At 37.1% G+C, this 19,102-nt stretch overlaps 1 protein-coding gene across 1 annotated transcript in view; it reads left to right on the top strand.

Moving 5' to 3' along the window:
- The first annotated feature begins 8,490 nt into the window (after positions 1-8,490).
- The window catches only part of ANKRD55 (ankyrin repeat domain 55), a 204,424-nt gene continuing 193,812 nt past the window's right edge, over positions 8,491-19,102 (top strand). Inside the window, 2 exon segments of the mRNA XM_053699692.1 lie at positions 8,491-8,640; positions 8,642-8,663. Coding sequence (XP_053555667.1) covers positions 8,491-8,640; positions 8,642-8,663 — 172 coding nt within the window.

Raw genomic sequence — 19,102 nt, 5'->3', positions numbered from 1 at the left:
AGTGATAACATAGTAGTTGACATGATATGTGGGGATTATATGTCGGCGTTTCTTAATGCAGTCAGCGCATGCGTGTGCGCTCATCTATAGGTCATTACATAGCGAGAGCGCATGCGTATGAAAGAGTAGGCACATTGGATCTAGCCAATGAAAGAGAGTAAAGCCTTGGGCCAATCAAATGGTGGTTTCCCATCATGTGATGTGCCCGATTTCGTCACTAGAATGTATGTTATAGATCGGAGCTGCGAGTAGCAGGTACAATCCATAACATTGGAGGCGAAACTGTTAAAGACAGTCTGCTAGATAATAGTTAATAATAAAGTCAGTGCGTTCGTGTAGGGCTAGATGTACAGGTCAAAGAAGTATAATCATTGATCATAAGCGACTACTGTATTTATCGAGTCACTGATCCCATAACAAACTCATAATAGGCACCATTCAGCAATATTATAACCAATCAAATTAATAAATAACTATTGTATATCGGTAGGGAACAGAGTCTGTGAAGAGGTGTAAAATGTTATTAATATAAATATTAGAGAGCGACACACGCTCACTGTAGGCTACAATTATTGGGCATAATAAAGTGTTAAATTAGCATGTTTGTTCATAACCATCAAACTCCATGTAGACAATAATGGCAGTTTAGTTCTTAAAATCCAGATTGCTATTAAACTATGGTGGACGTGAGTGAAGTGAAGTGTGTAATGTATGTTTTTAGCAAGTAAAAATCATAATTTAAATGACCTTTCCTAAATAAATACATAACATTTTAATATTCCCTAAATAGTGAACTGCATTTATTGAAATCGTAAAAGACATATTAAAACAGAGTTGTTTAATTAGTAAGTATAAACATATTATAAGGAATGTTATAAAAATGGGTTATTCTTAATAGATGTTAAAAACACTGAAGTGATAGTAACTAAACAGAATCATATAAATTATCATGGTGCGATAGTGTAAGGACATACTAATGAGTCGCACCATGATAATTTATATGATTCTGTTTAGTTACTATCACTTCAGTGTTTTTAACATCTATTAAGAATAACCCATTTTTATAACATTCCTTATAATATGTTTATACTTACTAATTAAACAACTCTGTTTTAATATGTCTTTTACGATTTCAATAAATGCAGTTCACTATTTAGGGAATATTAAAATGTTATGTATTTATTTAGGAAAGGTCATTTAAATTATGATTTTTACTTGCTAAAAACATACATTACACACTTCACTTCACTCACGTCCACCATAGTTTAATAGCAATCTGGATTTTAAGAACTAAACTGCCATTATTGTCTACATGGAGTTTGATGGTTATGAACAAACATGCTAATTTAACACTTTATTATGCCCAATAATTTGTAGCCTACAGTGAGCGTGTGTCGCTCTCTAATATTTATATTAATAACATTTTACACCTCTTCACAGACTCTGTTCCCTACCGATATACAATAGTTATTTATTAATTTGATTGGTTATAATATTGCTGAATGGTGCCTATTATGAGTTTGTTATGGGATCAGTGACTCGATAAATACAGTAGTCGCTTATGATCAATGATTATACTTCTTTGACCTGTACATCTAGCCCTACACGAACGCACTGACTTTATTATTAACTATTATCTAGCAGACTGTCTTTAACAGTTTCGCCTCCAATGTTATGGATTGTACCTGCTACTCGCAGCTCCGATCTATAACATACATTCTAGTGACGAAATCGGGCACATCACATGATGGGAAACCACCATTTGATTGGCCCAAGGCTTTACTCTCTTTCATTGGCTAGATCCAATGTGCCTACTCTTTCATACGCATGCGCTCTCGCTATGTAATGACCTATAGACGAGCGCACACGCATGCGCTGACTGCATTAAGAAACGCCGACATATAATCCCCACATATCATGTCAACTACTATGTTATCACTTTATCTAGTAATATAATATATATACACCTTAATTCTATATAATACATTTTGTGTATGATATAATAGCAAATAACAATAATCATCAACATGACAATATTGTGATCATTAATTATAGGTTGAATATTTTTTGCGCTAGTGTTGACAATGCTCAGAGCGATTGGTATAACCAACGCCCCTAGATGGAACCCAGCCAATAGCTACTCTCACTCATAGGATTACATTATCCTATCACGCAATCACATTCACTTGCGCTTAGCGTGGAGCCGAATAGGTCTCCGGGTACCTATGGTAACGCTACGGATAATGCGCACTAGCTTCACATGCACGCCATTTAGAAAGTCAAACTGACGGTTTGAATAAAGTAAGCGATCTAGCTTTGAAATCAACGTACAAGCTGGGTTTATCTCGATTCACTCCCTAGTAGGAATATTCCTCATTACAAAAGGGTAATGTCATTGCATCTGTAATTTAGATTAAGATAAATCAATGGCCTTAATACTAATGCCTGTTTGAGTACTATTAACACAAAGTGTATCACTTCTCTACTAGGGTTCACAATGGGGCAATGCCGTTTGAGAATGATCTGTTAGAAATAACAAAATAAGGAACTGTGTAGAAATAACTAAAGTGTTTAATCTATATACGTTTAGCTTATACATTGTATATAATGAATTATGATTTATGACTAATTCATCCATCACAAGTTACAATTGTTTTTGGTCTGCTTCACAAAAAAACATGCAAATTGTTTTTATATATATTTGTATTGTATAAACCATCTGTAATGAATTTATGTATTGTATGTTACAATGTATATTTATATTGTGTGATTTAGAACATACAAATTGGGTATATGTAGACATTGTTGTTGTCAAAATATTTCTGCAGCTAGGATACTAATGATGTCATAGACCACACCCACAACAAGTGGTGTCAATTGTGGTAATTAGTTTGGTTAGGTATATAAAGCAAGTGTTTGTAACTATTTTATTAAGCCTGAGGAAACAGTCTGTGACTGAGAAACGCGGTCGCTTGTTTTTATTGGTTTTATCTAGTAAAGTACCAACTTTTTATTTAAACACTTGCTATTGTGTATCATTTGGACCTAACCTGATTCTTGAGAGCTCTGCGGCTCTGCCTGCTGTGAAAACCTGCCATAGTCTGTTGGGTGACTGCATTGATCCCTTCCTGCCTGATTAGCATCAATGAAGATGCTATACAAATTGTGAGTATATTTTCAAATATACAGAACACCATCCTCTGGTTCAAACAGTACTAGGCCATATAGGCACTTTTTGTTTTTGCTTGTATCTCCACTACAGAACCATACTTTTTTGCCCTAGAGGTCGGTCTGCTGGGTGACTGTGATTGATCCCAGACTGCTCCTGCTGCACTAATTGAAGTGCTCCATAGATTGTGAGTTAATATTGACACCACTAGAATATACCTACCCCGTTGAACATACAATATTGGGCCATGTGGCGCATCTGTCTTTTTTATGTTTTGTAGATCATCTTCTTGGGATCCCGGCCGGATTCTTTACAGATTGCTGCCTCTATAATATCTGTTCTCCACACAGTGACTTTCTACTAAGTAACCTGAACTGTTACAATTAATATCAAGTGTTGCTCACTTGTTGAATAGAGTGTCACACGATTTCTTGTGGCATTATAAATCTTTATTTATCATTTAATTCTTTTTTTTTTTTTTTTTTTTTTTTTTTTTTTTTCTCCTTTATTGTATTTGACATTTGATTATTCTGATCTGATTGCTAGAAAATTGTATACTAGAGTATTATACCTTATAGTATTACACCTTACCATTGTTACAATTGTAATTTAGGGCGCCCCCTACTCTTATAGACCAAGCTATCACGCCAGCAACCACTGCTGCCCAGGATGCATGTGAGGCATGCAAGATGGGAGTGGGAGAGGTTTATCTGTGACACAGCGTGAGAGATAACAGGTGTCGCCTTATGTGTGTGTGCTGAGTGTGAGAAGGTATGTGTTGAGGAGGGGGTTGATTGATGAAGAGTACTAAGAGGGTGAGGACAGGCTGAGGGAAGGTGCCAATAGTTACAGTAACAGGGTGAGTAGTGGTTACTGTGTGAGGGAAGAGGCTGAGTGGGTTAAGAGGAGGTAGCTGTGGTTATGAGGGGGCTGTGTGTGTGGGGGGGGAGGGTAAGGAGACTTACGGTATCTGCCATGGAGGGAGGGGATCTATGTGTGAGGGAGCAAGGGGGCTGAGAGGAGGGCTGAGGGGAGGGAGTTACAGGTAATAGGGTGAGTTGTGGCACTGTGTGAGGGAAGGAGGCTGAGTTGGTTAAGAGGAGGCAGTCTGTGAGGGTAATGAGGGGGGCTGTGGTGTAAGGAGACTGTCACTGAGGGAGGGAAAGCAGGCATTGTGAAGTTGATGCAGCTGTGCTTCCTTCATTCAGGAGCATAGAAAAAAATGGAATTCCTGACCACCTGAAAAATCATACAATTGAAGGCATTAGAAATTGCTAGTAAATTAAAAATACCCAGGCATGAATTTAAAGCAAGCCTTGGATGGTGCTATAGATTTTTGCTCAGAAATGGCCTCTCTCTTAGACGCAGGACAACACTTGCACAAAGATTACCTGTTGACTTCAATGGAAAGCTGCTTGCATTCCAATGGTATGTCCTAGAGCCCAGGAATCCATTGAGCCAAATTGGAAATGCAGATGAAACACTCCCGTTTTCTTTGATATGCCAAGTAATAAAAGTGTGGTTTAAAAAGGAGCAAAATCCATTCTTATGAGAACCACAGGGAATAAAAATTATGTATCACAGCAATGTTAGCTGTTACAGCTGATGGTCATAAGATGACACCTTATGTGATCCTAAAAAGGAAAACTATGCAGAAAGAAAGTCTTCCTAGAGGCTTAATTGTCAGATGTCATGAAAAGGGATGGATGAGCAAGGAGCTAATTAATGATTGGCTATCAGTTGTTTGGAAGAATAGCCCTGGTGCTCTTCTTTCAAAAAAAAGCAATGCTGGTATTGGATGCATTTAAAGGACATTTAACACCTGGGAACCGAATTATCAAGCTCCGAATGGAGCTTGATGCTCCGTGTTTCTTGCCAGCCTAAAGAGCGCTGCTCCATAACCTGTCCGCCTGCTCTGAGGCGGCGGACAGACATCGCCGGAATTCAACCCGATCCAATACGATCGGGTTGATTGACACCCCCTTCTAGCAGCTGATTGGCCTCAATCTGCAGGGGGGGCAGTATTGCGCCAGCAGTTCACCAAAACTGCTGGTGCAATTATAAATGCTGAGAGCGTATGCTGTCGGCATTTATCGATGTGCAGCGGACATGATCCGCAATATCAGATCATGTCCGCTCGCATCATGTTAAATAGAATAGGCCCCCTGCATCATTGCAATCAGATCTGGTTGTAATACCAGGGGGTATGACATCCCAACTCCAAGTGCTTGATGTTGTGGTCAACAAGCCATTTAAAGATAATCTATGGCAGCAGTATTCTGAATGGCTTGTGGCTGAAGACCATGCCCTCACATCAAACGGCAAAATTAAGAAACCATCAGTGGCTTTGCTGTGTCAGTGGATTATTTCTGCATGGGCAATGATATCTTCAGATTCAATCATAAAAGGATTCAAATGTTGCCTGTCAAATGCATTGGATAGTAGTTCAGATGATGTATTGTGGGAAGATCAGAGAGAAGTTGATCAGGAGAATAAATAAGAAAATAGTGAGAGCGATGTAGAAAGCATTGGAAGTAGTGATGAAAACCTGAGCAGAAATACCGGTATTGGTGAAGAGACAGGCAGTGAACGTGACAACAATTTTTCAAGGGGATGACTTAAGAACATTTGCTAATGTTTTTGATTGTTGTGCAGGGGAGAGGGTGAGGACTGTTCCCATGAGCTTACTTGTTGTCCATTCCTTTTCCCTTCTTTATTTACAGTATAACTACAAAATAGTTTTCAATATTTCTGTAAGTACATTATAAAGCAAACCAAAAGTGTTAATAATGCCAGTACATGTGTTCCTATTCATTAAATAAAATACTGTTTTACTGTTCTATTAATGTGTGTATTTTCTTTAAGTTAAAAAAAGTAAAAATTGTAATTTCTTTAAAATGGCACCAACTTTATGGGTGCGACTTATGATTAGGAGTGACCTATACTCGGAAACAATATTATTATTATTTGTGTATTATGAAATAGATATAGCTGCTGATATGAAATGTCAGCATTAAACTATCTCTGTAAATAAATACAGTCAGACCCCCACTTATTTTCAACAAAGGATTTCCAATTTTAACATTTATTCTGAAAGGTGCATTATTTTTGCTTGTTTTTGCTATAAATTATCTCAAAATCCTGCAAATTGTCTGAATGTAATGCATTCTACACAGTGGTTGCTTAGATCCTACTAACTAACCTATAAAGTTATTTTATTCTTAGCTACAACGTTTCATTTTTGCCCGCGTTAATGACAAAATGTACAAATGATGTCAGTCTGATAAATGATTAGACACTTTTGTTTAACTTTAGTTTGCATGAATTAATTATTTAATTAATTAATTTATTTATTAATTACCTAAAACTTGCAAGTTGTCTGCATTTGCTACATTTTACACATTGCTTGTTTAGATCCTAACAAAATCTAAAAAAATTGTATATAGGTACAATGGGTTTTAAATATTATCTTGGCAACTTTAAAGAGATGAACACATGAGCACTGGTATGACTGAAAATGTTGCAATACATAAATAGATTAACTAACGGCTTTAACACAACAAGAGACGTCTATGCGCAGTAAGGAGCATGTTCCTTTCTCTTTAAGCCGACGGCTGTGTATGATGATACAGATCAAGCTGATTTACTCAAGCCAGTATTGTATAAATATAGTTATCACTATAGTCACAGCTGGATAGTGCTCTGTGTGTGTGTTTATTAAGTGCTAAACCTTGTATTTGAATTTGCATGGTGGGAAGTGCAGCACTGAGATTTGTGGTCCTGATGTGATGCTCTGGCTGACTGCATGAATGTGAATGTGTCATCCAGGAGCAAAGCCAGATGTTAGGATGTGAGTCAAAAAAATTGTGATCACCTATTCAGGCGTACCTCGGAGATAATGCGGGTTCGGTTCAGACCATCGCAATAAAGGGAATATAGCAATAAGTGAGCAACACTCATTATTTTTTTGTTTCCCAGTGCATTTAAATGTTATATTTACACAATACTTTAATCTATTAAGTACATAGCTTAACTAAAACATACTTTGATGCTAACAAATGATAATCATCATCATCATCATCAATCTTTTTGCTGGTGGTGAGTACATATAGGTTGTGTATATGTGTGTATACTCTATATATATGCATTCTTGTGTATTTATGTATTAGAAAAATGGTGCCGATAGACTTGCTTGACACAGGATTGCCCCAAACCTTCAATTTGTAAAAGTAGGCAATATCTGTGAAGCCAATAAAGTGAAAAAGCAATTCAATGAGGTGTAAATGGTCTGTCCTCTTTACCTGCTATGGGATAGATTTATCATAGTGCGAGCGGACATGATACAATGTAGCCTATCATGTCCGCTGCACATCGGTAAATGCCGACAGCGTATAATTGCTCCAGCAGTTCTTGTGAACTGCTGGTGCAATGCCGCCCCCCCTGCAGATTTGCGGCCATCAGCCGCTAGCAGGGGGTAATCAATCAACCCGATCGTATTTGATTGGGTTGATTTCTGTCAGACGGCCTCGGAGCAGAGGTGGACAAGTTACGGAGCAGCGGTCTTTAGACCACTGCTTCATAACTTCTGTTTTCCGGCGACCCTGAAGGCTCGCACGGTTATAAAGGGGCAATCAAGCTCCATACGGAGCTTGATCAATCGACCCCCATGCTCTCTGGCCTTCCTGGATATACTCATCCTATGCGGCAGCTATTTCATTCAGATTTTAAACCCCTTTTATATAAACTTAGGCAGCACAAAACCTAAATACGCCACTGGGAAATACGTTTATTTTGTTTATATTTAATTAAAGGGACAGTCTAGTCAAAATGAAACTTTCATGATTCAGGTAGGGTATGCAATTTTAAAACAATTTTCCAATTAAATTTTTTCATTAAATTTGCTTTTTTCTCATGTATTCTTTGTTGAAGCTAAACCTAGATAGGTTCATATGCTAATTTCTAATCCCTTGAAGGCCGCTTATCTGAATGCATTTGACAGTTTTTCACAGCTAGGAGGGCATTCGTTCATGAGTACCATATATATATAACATAGCGCCTCATTCTCATGGAGTTACCTAAGAGTCAGCACTGGATTGGCTAAAAATACTTGTCTGTCAAAAAGAACTGAAATAAGAGGGTAGTCTGTAGAGGCTTAGATACAAGGTAATTTCAGATGTAAAAAGTATATTAATATAACCGTGTTGGTTACACAAAACTGGGGAATGGATAATAAAAGGGTTTATCTATCATTTAAAATACTACAAATTCCGGAGTTAGATTGTCCCTTTAAATGTTTTGTTTTTTTTTCTTTCAAACACATGATGTATATTGTATTTGTCTGCAACTATATGTGTCCCTTTGTTTTTCAAGGTGATTCAGCTGAAGAGATTGACTTGAGTGTGGTTCATCAGGCAGCAGCTAATGGTGATGTCAACACACTAACTGCAGTGATCCGTGAAGATCCTTCTATATTTAGAATACTGTGACAATGAAGGTAAGGACTGACATGAGACGCTTCAGAGAATACATTTTAACTTTGGGGAACAAATGTCAAAGTATTGCTTACTGTTTTAGAACTGTAAAATAGACAAGTATAATCACTAGTATAGTTAGATAGAACAGACAGTCAGACAGATAGAAACATAGATAGATAGATAGATAAGAAAATAGATAGAACTAGACACTAAGGGGCCGATTTATTAAAAGTGCGGACGGACATGATACGCTGTCGGCATTCTATTATTGCCACAAGCAGTTCTTGGGTCTGATTTTCCTGAAGGGAGAGTGAGAAATTGGGGGATAAAGGATGACAGTTGTTATGATATGGGCACAACAAGGAGAACGATGAATGAGGAGTAGGGAATTTGAGGGGTGGGTTAGGAAAGGATGACATGACAGTGGGACTAAGAGGGGATTAATGAGGGGGAGCATGAATATCTAAATGTTGCTTATACCGGGGGGGAGGGTTAACAAAAGGACAAAAATCGAGAGGGTTGGGAGACTGTCACTGACCAGGATGAGTCAGCAAAAGAGGTTAAAAAATATTGAAGCTTATAGTCAAGCAGAAAATAGACAAAAATGCAGAAGCAAGAGGAGGAGTTGAAATAGAGGAGGCTTACAAGGCCTAGTGAGGATTCAATATCAAAAGCTAGGCCTGAATTATTTTTGCCACAAAAAACAAGATAAAAAAAAGTTCCTCAGGCAACAGAAAAGTATGATGACTCATAACAATGTTTGCTCCAAAGTTCAGGATTTTGGTTCTCCCCACAACGCGTCTGATAAACATGGGGTCCACTTAAGAAAATGTGGCATTAATTAATGCAAATTGTTCTAAAACATTCTACAATGTTATTTGTTTTTCCATAGATTTATGTTAACACAGATAAGAAAATGCTCTCTGAGTAGAAATATGAGATTATGTATGAATGTTACTTTATTTGGATTAGCTATTAGCTCCATATTTTCTTGAAAGTGACTTTACAATAATATAAATTAGTTTAAAAGGATCATAATAGTTTAACAGTAGTGATGTGTATTATGTCAGTTATCAGGAGCGTAACTCCAGGGGTTTTAGCTGAGAAAGGGTCTTCTAGGGGGCGAAATTACAAGTGGAGCTGTATTTAGCACTCCCGCTCGCGCTTACTCCACTAAAAGTCATTCCTTTGCGCAAATCAGGTAGCACTTGTTTTACAAGTTACAAGTAAACCGTTTTTTTTTTGTTCGCGCACTTACCCGATGTGCACAAAAAGCCAAAGTTAGGATATTGTAACCATGCTAACTTATTTTGCTATAGAAGTCAATGGAGCAAAACAAGTGGAAAAAAAACTAAAACCCTACTCACGTGCAAAGCCGATCACATATATGCGCTAACCCGAAATGCAAATATAAAAATTTCACATTCCAGCAGAATATGTTCCGTTTATTCATAAATGCATATTTCTACATATATCTGATGGTATTTTGGTACAATATACAGTATATCTATACCTATATATATATATATATATATATATATATATATATATATATATATATATGATTAAAGGTATAGATATATACAGATATATATATAGGAATATCTATTTAAAAATACAAAGAACATATTCTGCTATGTGCAGAACATTGGAGTGTGAAATATTTACAGTAAATACACAGTATAAAGGGCTCCAATGCACTTATATATAAGTACATACAGGGAGTGCAGAATTCTTAGGCAAGTTGTATTTTTGAGGATTAATTTTATTATTGAACAACAACCATGTTCTCAATGAACCCAAAAAACTCATTAATATCAAAGCTGAATAGTTTTGGAAGTAGTTTTTAGTTTGTTTTTAGTAATAGCTGTGCATAATTTTTAGGCAACTTAACAAAAAACAAATATATATACCCATTTCAATTATTTATTTTTACCAGTGAAACCAATATAACATCTCAACATTCACAAATATACATTTCTGACATTCAAAAACAAAACAAAAACAAATCAGTGACCAATATAGCCACCTTTCTTTGCAAGGACACTCAAAAGCCTGCCATCCATGGATTCTGTCAGTGTTTTGATCTGTTCACCATCAACATTGCGTGCAGCAGCAACCACAGCCTCCCAGACACTGTTCAGAGAGGTGTACTGTTTTCCCTCCTTGTAAATCTCACATTTGATGATGGACCACAGGTTCTCAATGGGGTTCAGATCAGGTGAACAAGGCGGCCATGTCATTAGATTTTCTTCTTTTATACCCTTTCTTGCCAGCCACGCTGTGGAGTACTTGGACGCGTGTGATGGAGCATTGTCCTGCATGAAAATCATGTTTTTCTTGAAGGATGCAGACTTCTTCCTGTATTACTGCTTGAAGAAGGTGTCTTCCAGAAACTGGCAGTAGGACTGGGAGTTGAGCTTGACTCCATCCTCAACCCGAAAAGGCCCCACAAGCTCATCTTTGATGATACCAGCCCAAACCAGTACTCCACCTCCACCTTGCTGGCGTCTGAGTCGGACTGGAGCTCTCTGCCCTTTACCAATCCAGCCACGGGCCCATCCATCTGGCCCATCAAGACTCACTCTCATTTCATCAGTCCATAAAACCTTAGAAAAATCAGTCTTGAGATATTTCTTGGCCCAGTCTTGACGTTTCAGCTTGTGTGTCTTGTTCAGTGGTGGTCGTCTTTCAGCCTTTCTTACCTTGGCCATGTCTCTGAGTATTGCACACCTTGTGCTTTTGGGCACTCCAGTGATGTTGCAGCTCTGAAATATGGCCAAACTGGTGGCAAGTGGCATCTTGGCAGCTGCACGCTTGACTTTTCTCAGTTCATGGGCAGTTATTTTGCGCCTTGGTTTTTCCACACACTTCTTGCAACCCTGTTGACTATTTTGAATGAAACGCTTGATTGTTCGATGATCACGCTTCAGAAGCTTTGCAATTTTAAGAGTGCTGCATCCCTCTGCAAGATATCTCACTATTTTTGACTTTTCTGAGCCTGTCAAGTCCTTCTTTTGACCCATTTTGCCAAAGGAAAGGAAGTTGCCTAATAATTATGCACACCTGATATAGGGTGTTGATGTCATTAGACCACACCCCTTCTCATTACAGAGATGCACATCACCTAATATGCTTAATTGGTAGTAGGCTTTCGAGCCTATACAGCTTGGAGTAAGACAACATGCATAAAGAGGATGATGTGGTCAAAATACTCATTTGCCTAATAATTCTGCACTCCCTGTATATACACATATACATAAGTACATATAGGTACATAAGGTATATAAGTACATATATACACATATAAATACATAAATATATATGTACACACATATATATCTATACATAGATGTACATCTTTAGACGTGTGTGTGTATATATATATATATATATATATATATATGTACAGTATCTCTATGATAAAACCTTTTGCTTGCCCTTTTTTTCTAACACCTGAGACCTCATATCTTTGAGCCTTGTAACTTTTTTTGCGCAATTTATTTTGATAATTTTTATTAGTGTTATTATGAGTTTAACTGTACTTTGCAATGTATTTTTGTGTTCTGTGACACTTTATTGGTTTGCAAAACAGTTAACCAGAGCTCTGAGGACACGCTATCCCGATGCTCTTTAACTTCAATTGCACTCATGCGATCACGTTTACTTTAATATGAGCTATACACTAATGCAACTAATGCGCCACTCGTAATCTGGCCCATAATGGGTTATGGTATCTGTTATTATTCAGGTATAATAATTATATAAAATGTTTTATGGTGTTACAATATAACTATTAAGAGATAGTGGTGCTTTGGAAAGAGTGCTGTTGAAATAAGGAGGAGCCTACCGGAGACTTTGCCCTGGGGCCACTTGAGTTCTAATGCGCCCTTGTCAGCTTCAAACAAAATACAAATCGTACACTTAGCACAAGTAAAATATATTCATGTTCCCCTAGAAGCATTTTAGTAATACTGCAAATGTATATATATTTTACATTTACTCATGCTTTTTACATCTTCAACAAGTTAATATACTCGATATACCTTTTTCAAAATGACATAAGCTATAAAATGTACTATATGTGATGAATCGTTGCCTGAATATTCTGTATCTTGCCTCAGATTATATGTTTCTCTGAAAGTTAGAATTTTGCCATTTATAAACTACTATTACTAAAGCCTGTGTAAACAGGCCCCATCTGCGCCCCGCCCAACCACGCCCCTGTCACGCCCCCTTCATGTCCCGCCAAGCCCCACCCCCGCCTACCCTCTCTGCTGTCTGATCCTCATGGCCTTGACAGATCCTTCCTTACGGCCAGGTATGTTTGTCTCGTGCTGCAGTCTTTACTGCACCTGACTGAATTGGACAAACATACCTGGCCTTTTATAATATAGGATGTGATGTTGATAATCTTCACCATCCTTCTGGAATTGTACATTTTTTATTTTGTATATATGTTCTTCAAGTCTATTAACTTTGTGTTGATAATTTTTCTGATTCTGTTCAGATGGCTTTAATTTCTCATTACATTGTTTAAATCTCTACTTCATATTTTTCCAGTTCTGATTTATTTTGATTAATTAGAACTTTAATCAGTTTCAGAGAGCAATCTGATGTTTTCCAATCTCTGTACTAACTCATCATTACAAAATCCAAAGGCTGGAAAAAGCTTTATTTGCAGTCCTCTCTATAAGTGGATTATAGAACTTATAAACAATATTAAAAATGCAAAGAGAGACATTTTTAGAAGACAAGACATTGACCAGCAAAGCTTGACATTTCCAAAAACTTCACAATATAAATTATTTTGATTTTAGTTCTTCAATAAACATTTCTGGGAAATATTGAGAAAGTACTCCTCCAGTCAGAATGTAAATAGACACTTTCTTAAAGGGACAGTAAAGTAAAAAGTCATCTTTTAATATACTGATAGAGCATGCAATTTTACACAACTTACCAAGAAGAAAATTTAGCAATAGAAGAAAATTGTATTAATGAGCATATCCATTAAATGATTTTCCTTTTATTGCTATTAGTATTATTAATATTTATCATCACTTATTTGCAAAGTGCTGCCAAATATATAAATATATATAGATATATATATATATAGATACTATTATATCTGTTAGATATAACCTAGGTTACAATATTAATTACCTTACCAGCCCTTAAAAGGGCCTTTTGCGGGGCATGCCCCAAAGAATTCAGCTCTTTTGCCTGGAAAAAAAAACATACAATACCCCCCCCCCCAACATTACAACCCCCCACCCACATACCCCTAATCTAACCCAAACCCCCTTAAATAAACCTAACACTAAGCAACTGAAGATCTTCCTACCTTGTCTTCACCACGCTGGGTATCACCGATTGGTCCAGAGGAGCCTCCGAAGTCTTCATCCAAGCCCAAGCGGGGGCTGAAGAGATCCATCATCGGGCTGAAGAGGTCCATCATCGGGCTGAAGTCTTGATCCAAGCAGCGGCTGAAGAGGTCCATCATCGGGCTGAAGTCTTCTATCAAGCGGCATCTTCAATCTTCTTTCTTCTGGATCCATCTTCATCCCGCCGACGCAGAACATCCATCCTGCCCGATAACTTCCCGACGAATGACGGTTCCTTTAAATGACGTCATCCAAGATGGCGTCCCTCAAATTCCGATTGGCTGATAGGATTCTATCAGCCAATCAGAATTAAGGTAGGAAAATTCTGATTGGCTGATGGAACCAGCCAATCAGATTCAAGTTCAATCCGATTGGCTGATCCAATCAGCCAATCAGATTGAGCTTGCATTCAATTGGCTGATCGGAACAGCCAATAGAATGCGAGCTCAATCTGATTGGCTCTTTTGCTCAGAAATAAATACAAAGACCCACTAACATTACAACCCCCAGCCCCCCAAACCCACAAAAAAACTATCAAAAAAACGTAATCTACCCATTACCCTGAAAAGGGTATTTGTATGGGCATTGCCCTGAAAAGGGCATACACCACCCTAAAAATCCTTAACAAAACCTAACACTAACCCCTCTTTATTTACTCACAGTTGTTGAAGTCCTGCTTGAACGATCTTCATCCTGGTGGCTCCATCTTCATCCATCGCGGGACCAGCATCTTCTTCATCCCTGCGGAGGCGGAGCGGCGATGCGCAGAGTTGAAGGTCCAGGCAGAGGTCCAGGCAAAGGTCCAATGCGGAGGTCGAGGCGGAGGTCCATCTTTCTGATGTGGAGGTCCTCTTCATGCCATCGTCCGGTACCCCTTTTATACTGGGGTACCATTGCATTCCTTTTGGCTGAAAAATTTGAGACAATAGGAATTAGGGCTGCTAAAATCCTTTTGGCTGTTTAAATCAGCCAATAGGATTCAAGCAGCTCTCATTCTATTGGATGATTCATCATCCGAAAGAATGAGAGCTGCTTAAATTCTATTGGCTGATTTGAACAGCCAATAGGATTTTAGCAGCTTAAATTCCTATTGGCTGATTCAAATTTTTCAGCCAATAGGAATGCAAGGGATGCCATCTTGAATCGCGTACCTTGCATTGAAGATTCAGTGTACGGTGGCGACCATATGAAGAGGATGCTCCATGACGGATGTCTTCAGGATGGACCTGCTTCGCGCCACCGGGATCAAGATAGAAGATGCCGCCTGAATGAAGATAGAAGAGGCCACCTGGATAAAGACTTCTCGCCGCCTGGATGAGGACTTCACCGCCTGGATGAAGATAGAAGAGGCCGTCTGGATGAAGACTTCTTGCCGCCTGGATGAAGATCGTTTAAGCGGGACTTCATAAACTATAAGTGGATCTTCGGGGTTAGTGTTAGGTTTTTTTAAGTGTTTTTTGGGTGGTTTTTTTTTAGATTAGGGTTTGGGCAGCAAAATAACTAAAATGCCCTTTTAAGGGCAATGCCCATACAAATGCCCTTTTCAGGGCAATGGGTAAATTAGGTTTTTTATATCGTTTTTTTTATTTTGTGGGTTTGGGGGGGTGGGGGTTTGTAATGTTAGTGGGTCTTTGTAAAAAAAAATTCAGGTAAAAGAGTTGTTTAACTTAGGGCATTGCCCTACAAAAGGCCCTTTTAAGGGCTATTGGTAGTTTATTCTAGATTAGTTTTTTTATTTTGGGGTGTTTTTTTTAAATGCGTATTAGAATAAGAATCATTTTTGTTATTTTTGATAATTTGTTATTTTGTGTAATGTATTTTTTTTGTTTTGGGGTGGGTTTTTATTTTTAGATTAGGGCTTGGGCAGTAAAAGAGCTAAATGCCCTTTTAAGGGCAATGCCCATACAAATGTCCTTTTCAGGGCAATGGGTAGATTAGGTTTTACTTTATTTTTATTTTGTAGGTTTGGGGGGTGGGGGTTTGTATACTGTTAGGGGGTGTTTGTTTTGTTTTGTAGCAAAAAAGCTGTTAACCTTAGGGCAATTCCCTACAAAGGGCCCTTTTAAGGGCCCATGGTAGTTTATTATATATTAGGGTTTTTTTGTTTTTTTTTATTGTTTTTTTTAAGGGTATTCGAATAGGAATAAATGTTATTGTTTTGGATAATTTCGTTAGTTATTTTTTGTAATGGTAGTTTTTTTTATTTTTTGTAATTTTAGTGTTTTTTATTTTTTGCAATGTTAGATTTTTATTTTTGTAATGTTAGGTTTTATTTTTATTTCACAGGTAAGTTTGTATTTATTTGAACTAGGTAGTTAGTAAATAGGTAATAACTATTTTTTACTAACTAGTCTACCTAGTTAAAATAAATAACTTACCTGTAAAATAAAAATAAAACCTAAGCTATTAGTTATATTGTAGCTAGCTTAGGTTTTATTTCACAGTTAAGTTACTTTGTATTTAGATTTAAATAGGTATTATTTAGTTAATATAATAAAGTTAGGGGGTGTTAGGTTTAGGGTTAGGGTTAAGGTTAGGGGGTGTTAGGTTTAGGGGTTAATATAGTTTAATTTAGGTTTTTGTGATGTGGGTTAATAGGTTTATTTCGTTATTTAGTTAGTGTTGGCGATGTGGGGGGGTGAGGTTTAGGGGTTAATAGGTTTAGGTAGTGTTAGTGATGTGAGGGGACAGCGATTTAGGGGTTAATAGCTTTATTTAGTGGCAGTGTGGGTGGCGGCGGCGGCGGCGGTGATTTAACATAATTTTGTTTCGGTAATCGCCGGAACATTAGCTAGAAATAACGATACGGTCCGTAATAAAGATTCGGTCCAACATTAAATTCGGAACTACACGAATAAATTCCGAAACCGAATTACTGACACATACCAAATTGTTACGAATGTCCAGAACCAAATTTTTTTTTACGGCCCGAATCGAAAAGAAATTAAGCAAACTAAATTTTTCGATTGCGCTCAATTTAAATTCAAGGTAGCTATAATTTATATTTAATTCACTTTAGATTTAAGGGTATATTAGGCGTTAGACACATTTCCTAGACTTACAAATATTATTTATACATAATGCTGATTACACAATAACTGAAAATTAGACATAAGTTGTACTTTAAAATCTCAATTTTGATGCTTTCAACTTCCTTATATCACCAAGGGCATTTGGTGCTAACACAACCTCTGGAGTTTGTGTAATGGAGCTCAGCATGGGACAATTAACACCCGGATAATAGATATTTAAATTTGTTGTCTATCCTGAGCTCTCTTCCACACTGTAGACATCAAGGCTGCGTGCAGGGGAATGTGTAATTTTATTACACATCTTAGGCAGGAAGTCCTTATATGGTCACACAAATATGAGAGTTCCATGTGCTAAAATAACTTTGAAGTGGCCCATCAGTTTTATCTATACAAATGTCTGCTCCTTTGTTCTCTGATGTGTAACCAGAAAAAGGGGGGTTTATTTCTGAGTTTAGCTTCCAAATCTTGACAAATGGATTTACATTTAGCAATGCTCAGGGCATTTCATAAATATTGAAATACAACACATATTATCTGTTGAGATATATATATATATATATATATATGATAGATAGATAGATAGATAGATAGATAGATAGATGCTCAAAAAACAAAGTATTGCAGTATGCACTGATACCTTTTTATTGGACTAACATAATATTTAAAAGACAAGCTTTTCTAGAGTTTTCCTCTCTTCCTCAGGTCTGAAGCAATACTAATTATTCTGATATAGATACACATCACATACAACAAATGGAAGGGAGGGAGGGGGTGAGAGGGGCGTCATAAAAGCAGAGAATGTGTCTGAAGGAGAAAATAGCTGAGAATAGCCAGAAAGAATAAATAAACAGAGGAGAGTAAAAAGGCCAGATGAGAGGAAAAACAAAAGGGAAAAGAGACCAATATAGACTTTGATATAGTTTTCACTGCTACCCTTCATGTGACTGTAAGCAGCCTATACCCTATTACTCATCATATTCAAATTGATTCATATTTACGTTTCATTAGTGTGATCCTTGTGCCCTCAGAACTAGTTCACTGTTATTAAAATGATATTTCTTCATGGTAGCTAGCCCAGGGGTACATCTCCCAGTTTCACATGGGTACTGACCACAACACTCTTGACATACATCCTCCATCTTGGAGCTCTTTACAACATAAAGTTAAATAGCCCTGTAGTCTGTACCTTCATAATATTTTAACTGGCTCCGCCCTCACCTCTCCCCTCCATTATGAGCGGCTCTTGCCCACTGCTCCCCCCCCCCATACACTCAGGCCTACGGGAGGCCTGACAAAAGCCAACTCCCTACCTCTCACTATTTTTAGCTTATAGAATACCTCTTATCTTGGGGTAGGGACCACTAGTTACCAGTTTTAAAAATCGAGGTTTCATTCCTATGTGTTCCAGTCACACATGTTTTATACATACAGTTTCACATTTTATACTCAAGATTACAAAGGTGCTACTATAACTTATATCATCTGTTATTCTTCTGTTATTGATCTAGCTATATTTCATGACACTGACTCTTACTTCTCTATAAATATGGCACTACTATGGATTAGATATTGTGATACCAAATGCTACATTGGTACACCAATGTTCCAATCCTTGTCTATTTTCATTTGTGAAATGTATACATTTCTTTTTTGCTTCTCTTTTGTGCCTGGATATATCCTCTATGTTTATACTCAATGCCTCAATAAAAAATTTATTTAAAAAAAAAAAAGAGACCAATATAGGACAATAAGATGAGAGATTATAGAAAGTTATGGTAGTGTGTGAGAAAGCCAGAGTCTACATTAAGTCCTTCATTTCATTTGAAGGGGATGCGGTCCCCGAAACGTCACAAAATAAATTACAAATTTTTTAAAAAAGACCAGTGAGTGCTGCCTCTGTTCATCAATACATATATATATATATATATATATATATATATATATAGATATATATATATATATATATATATATATATATATATATATATATATATATATATATATATATATATATATATATATATATATATATTTTTTGAATAT

Source organism: Bombina bombina, chromosome 2, assembly GCF_027579735.1.
Source record: "Bombina bombina isolate aBomBom1 chromosome 2, aBomBom1.pri, whole genome shotgun sequence".
Taxonomy (NCBI): domain Eukaryota; kingdom Metazoa; phylum Chordata; class Amphibia; order Anura; family Bombinatoridae; genus Bombina; species Bombina bombina.
Note: the sequence above shows the minus strand (reverse complement) of the source record. Positions and strands in the feature narration are given on the sequence as shown.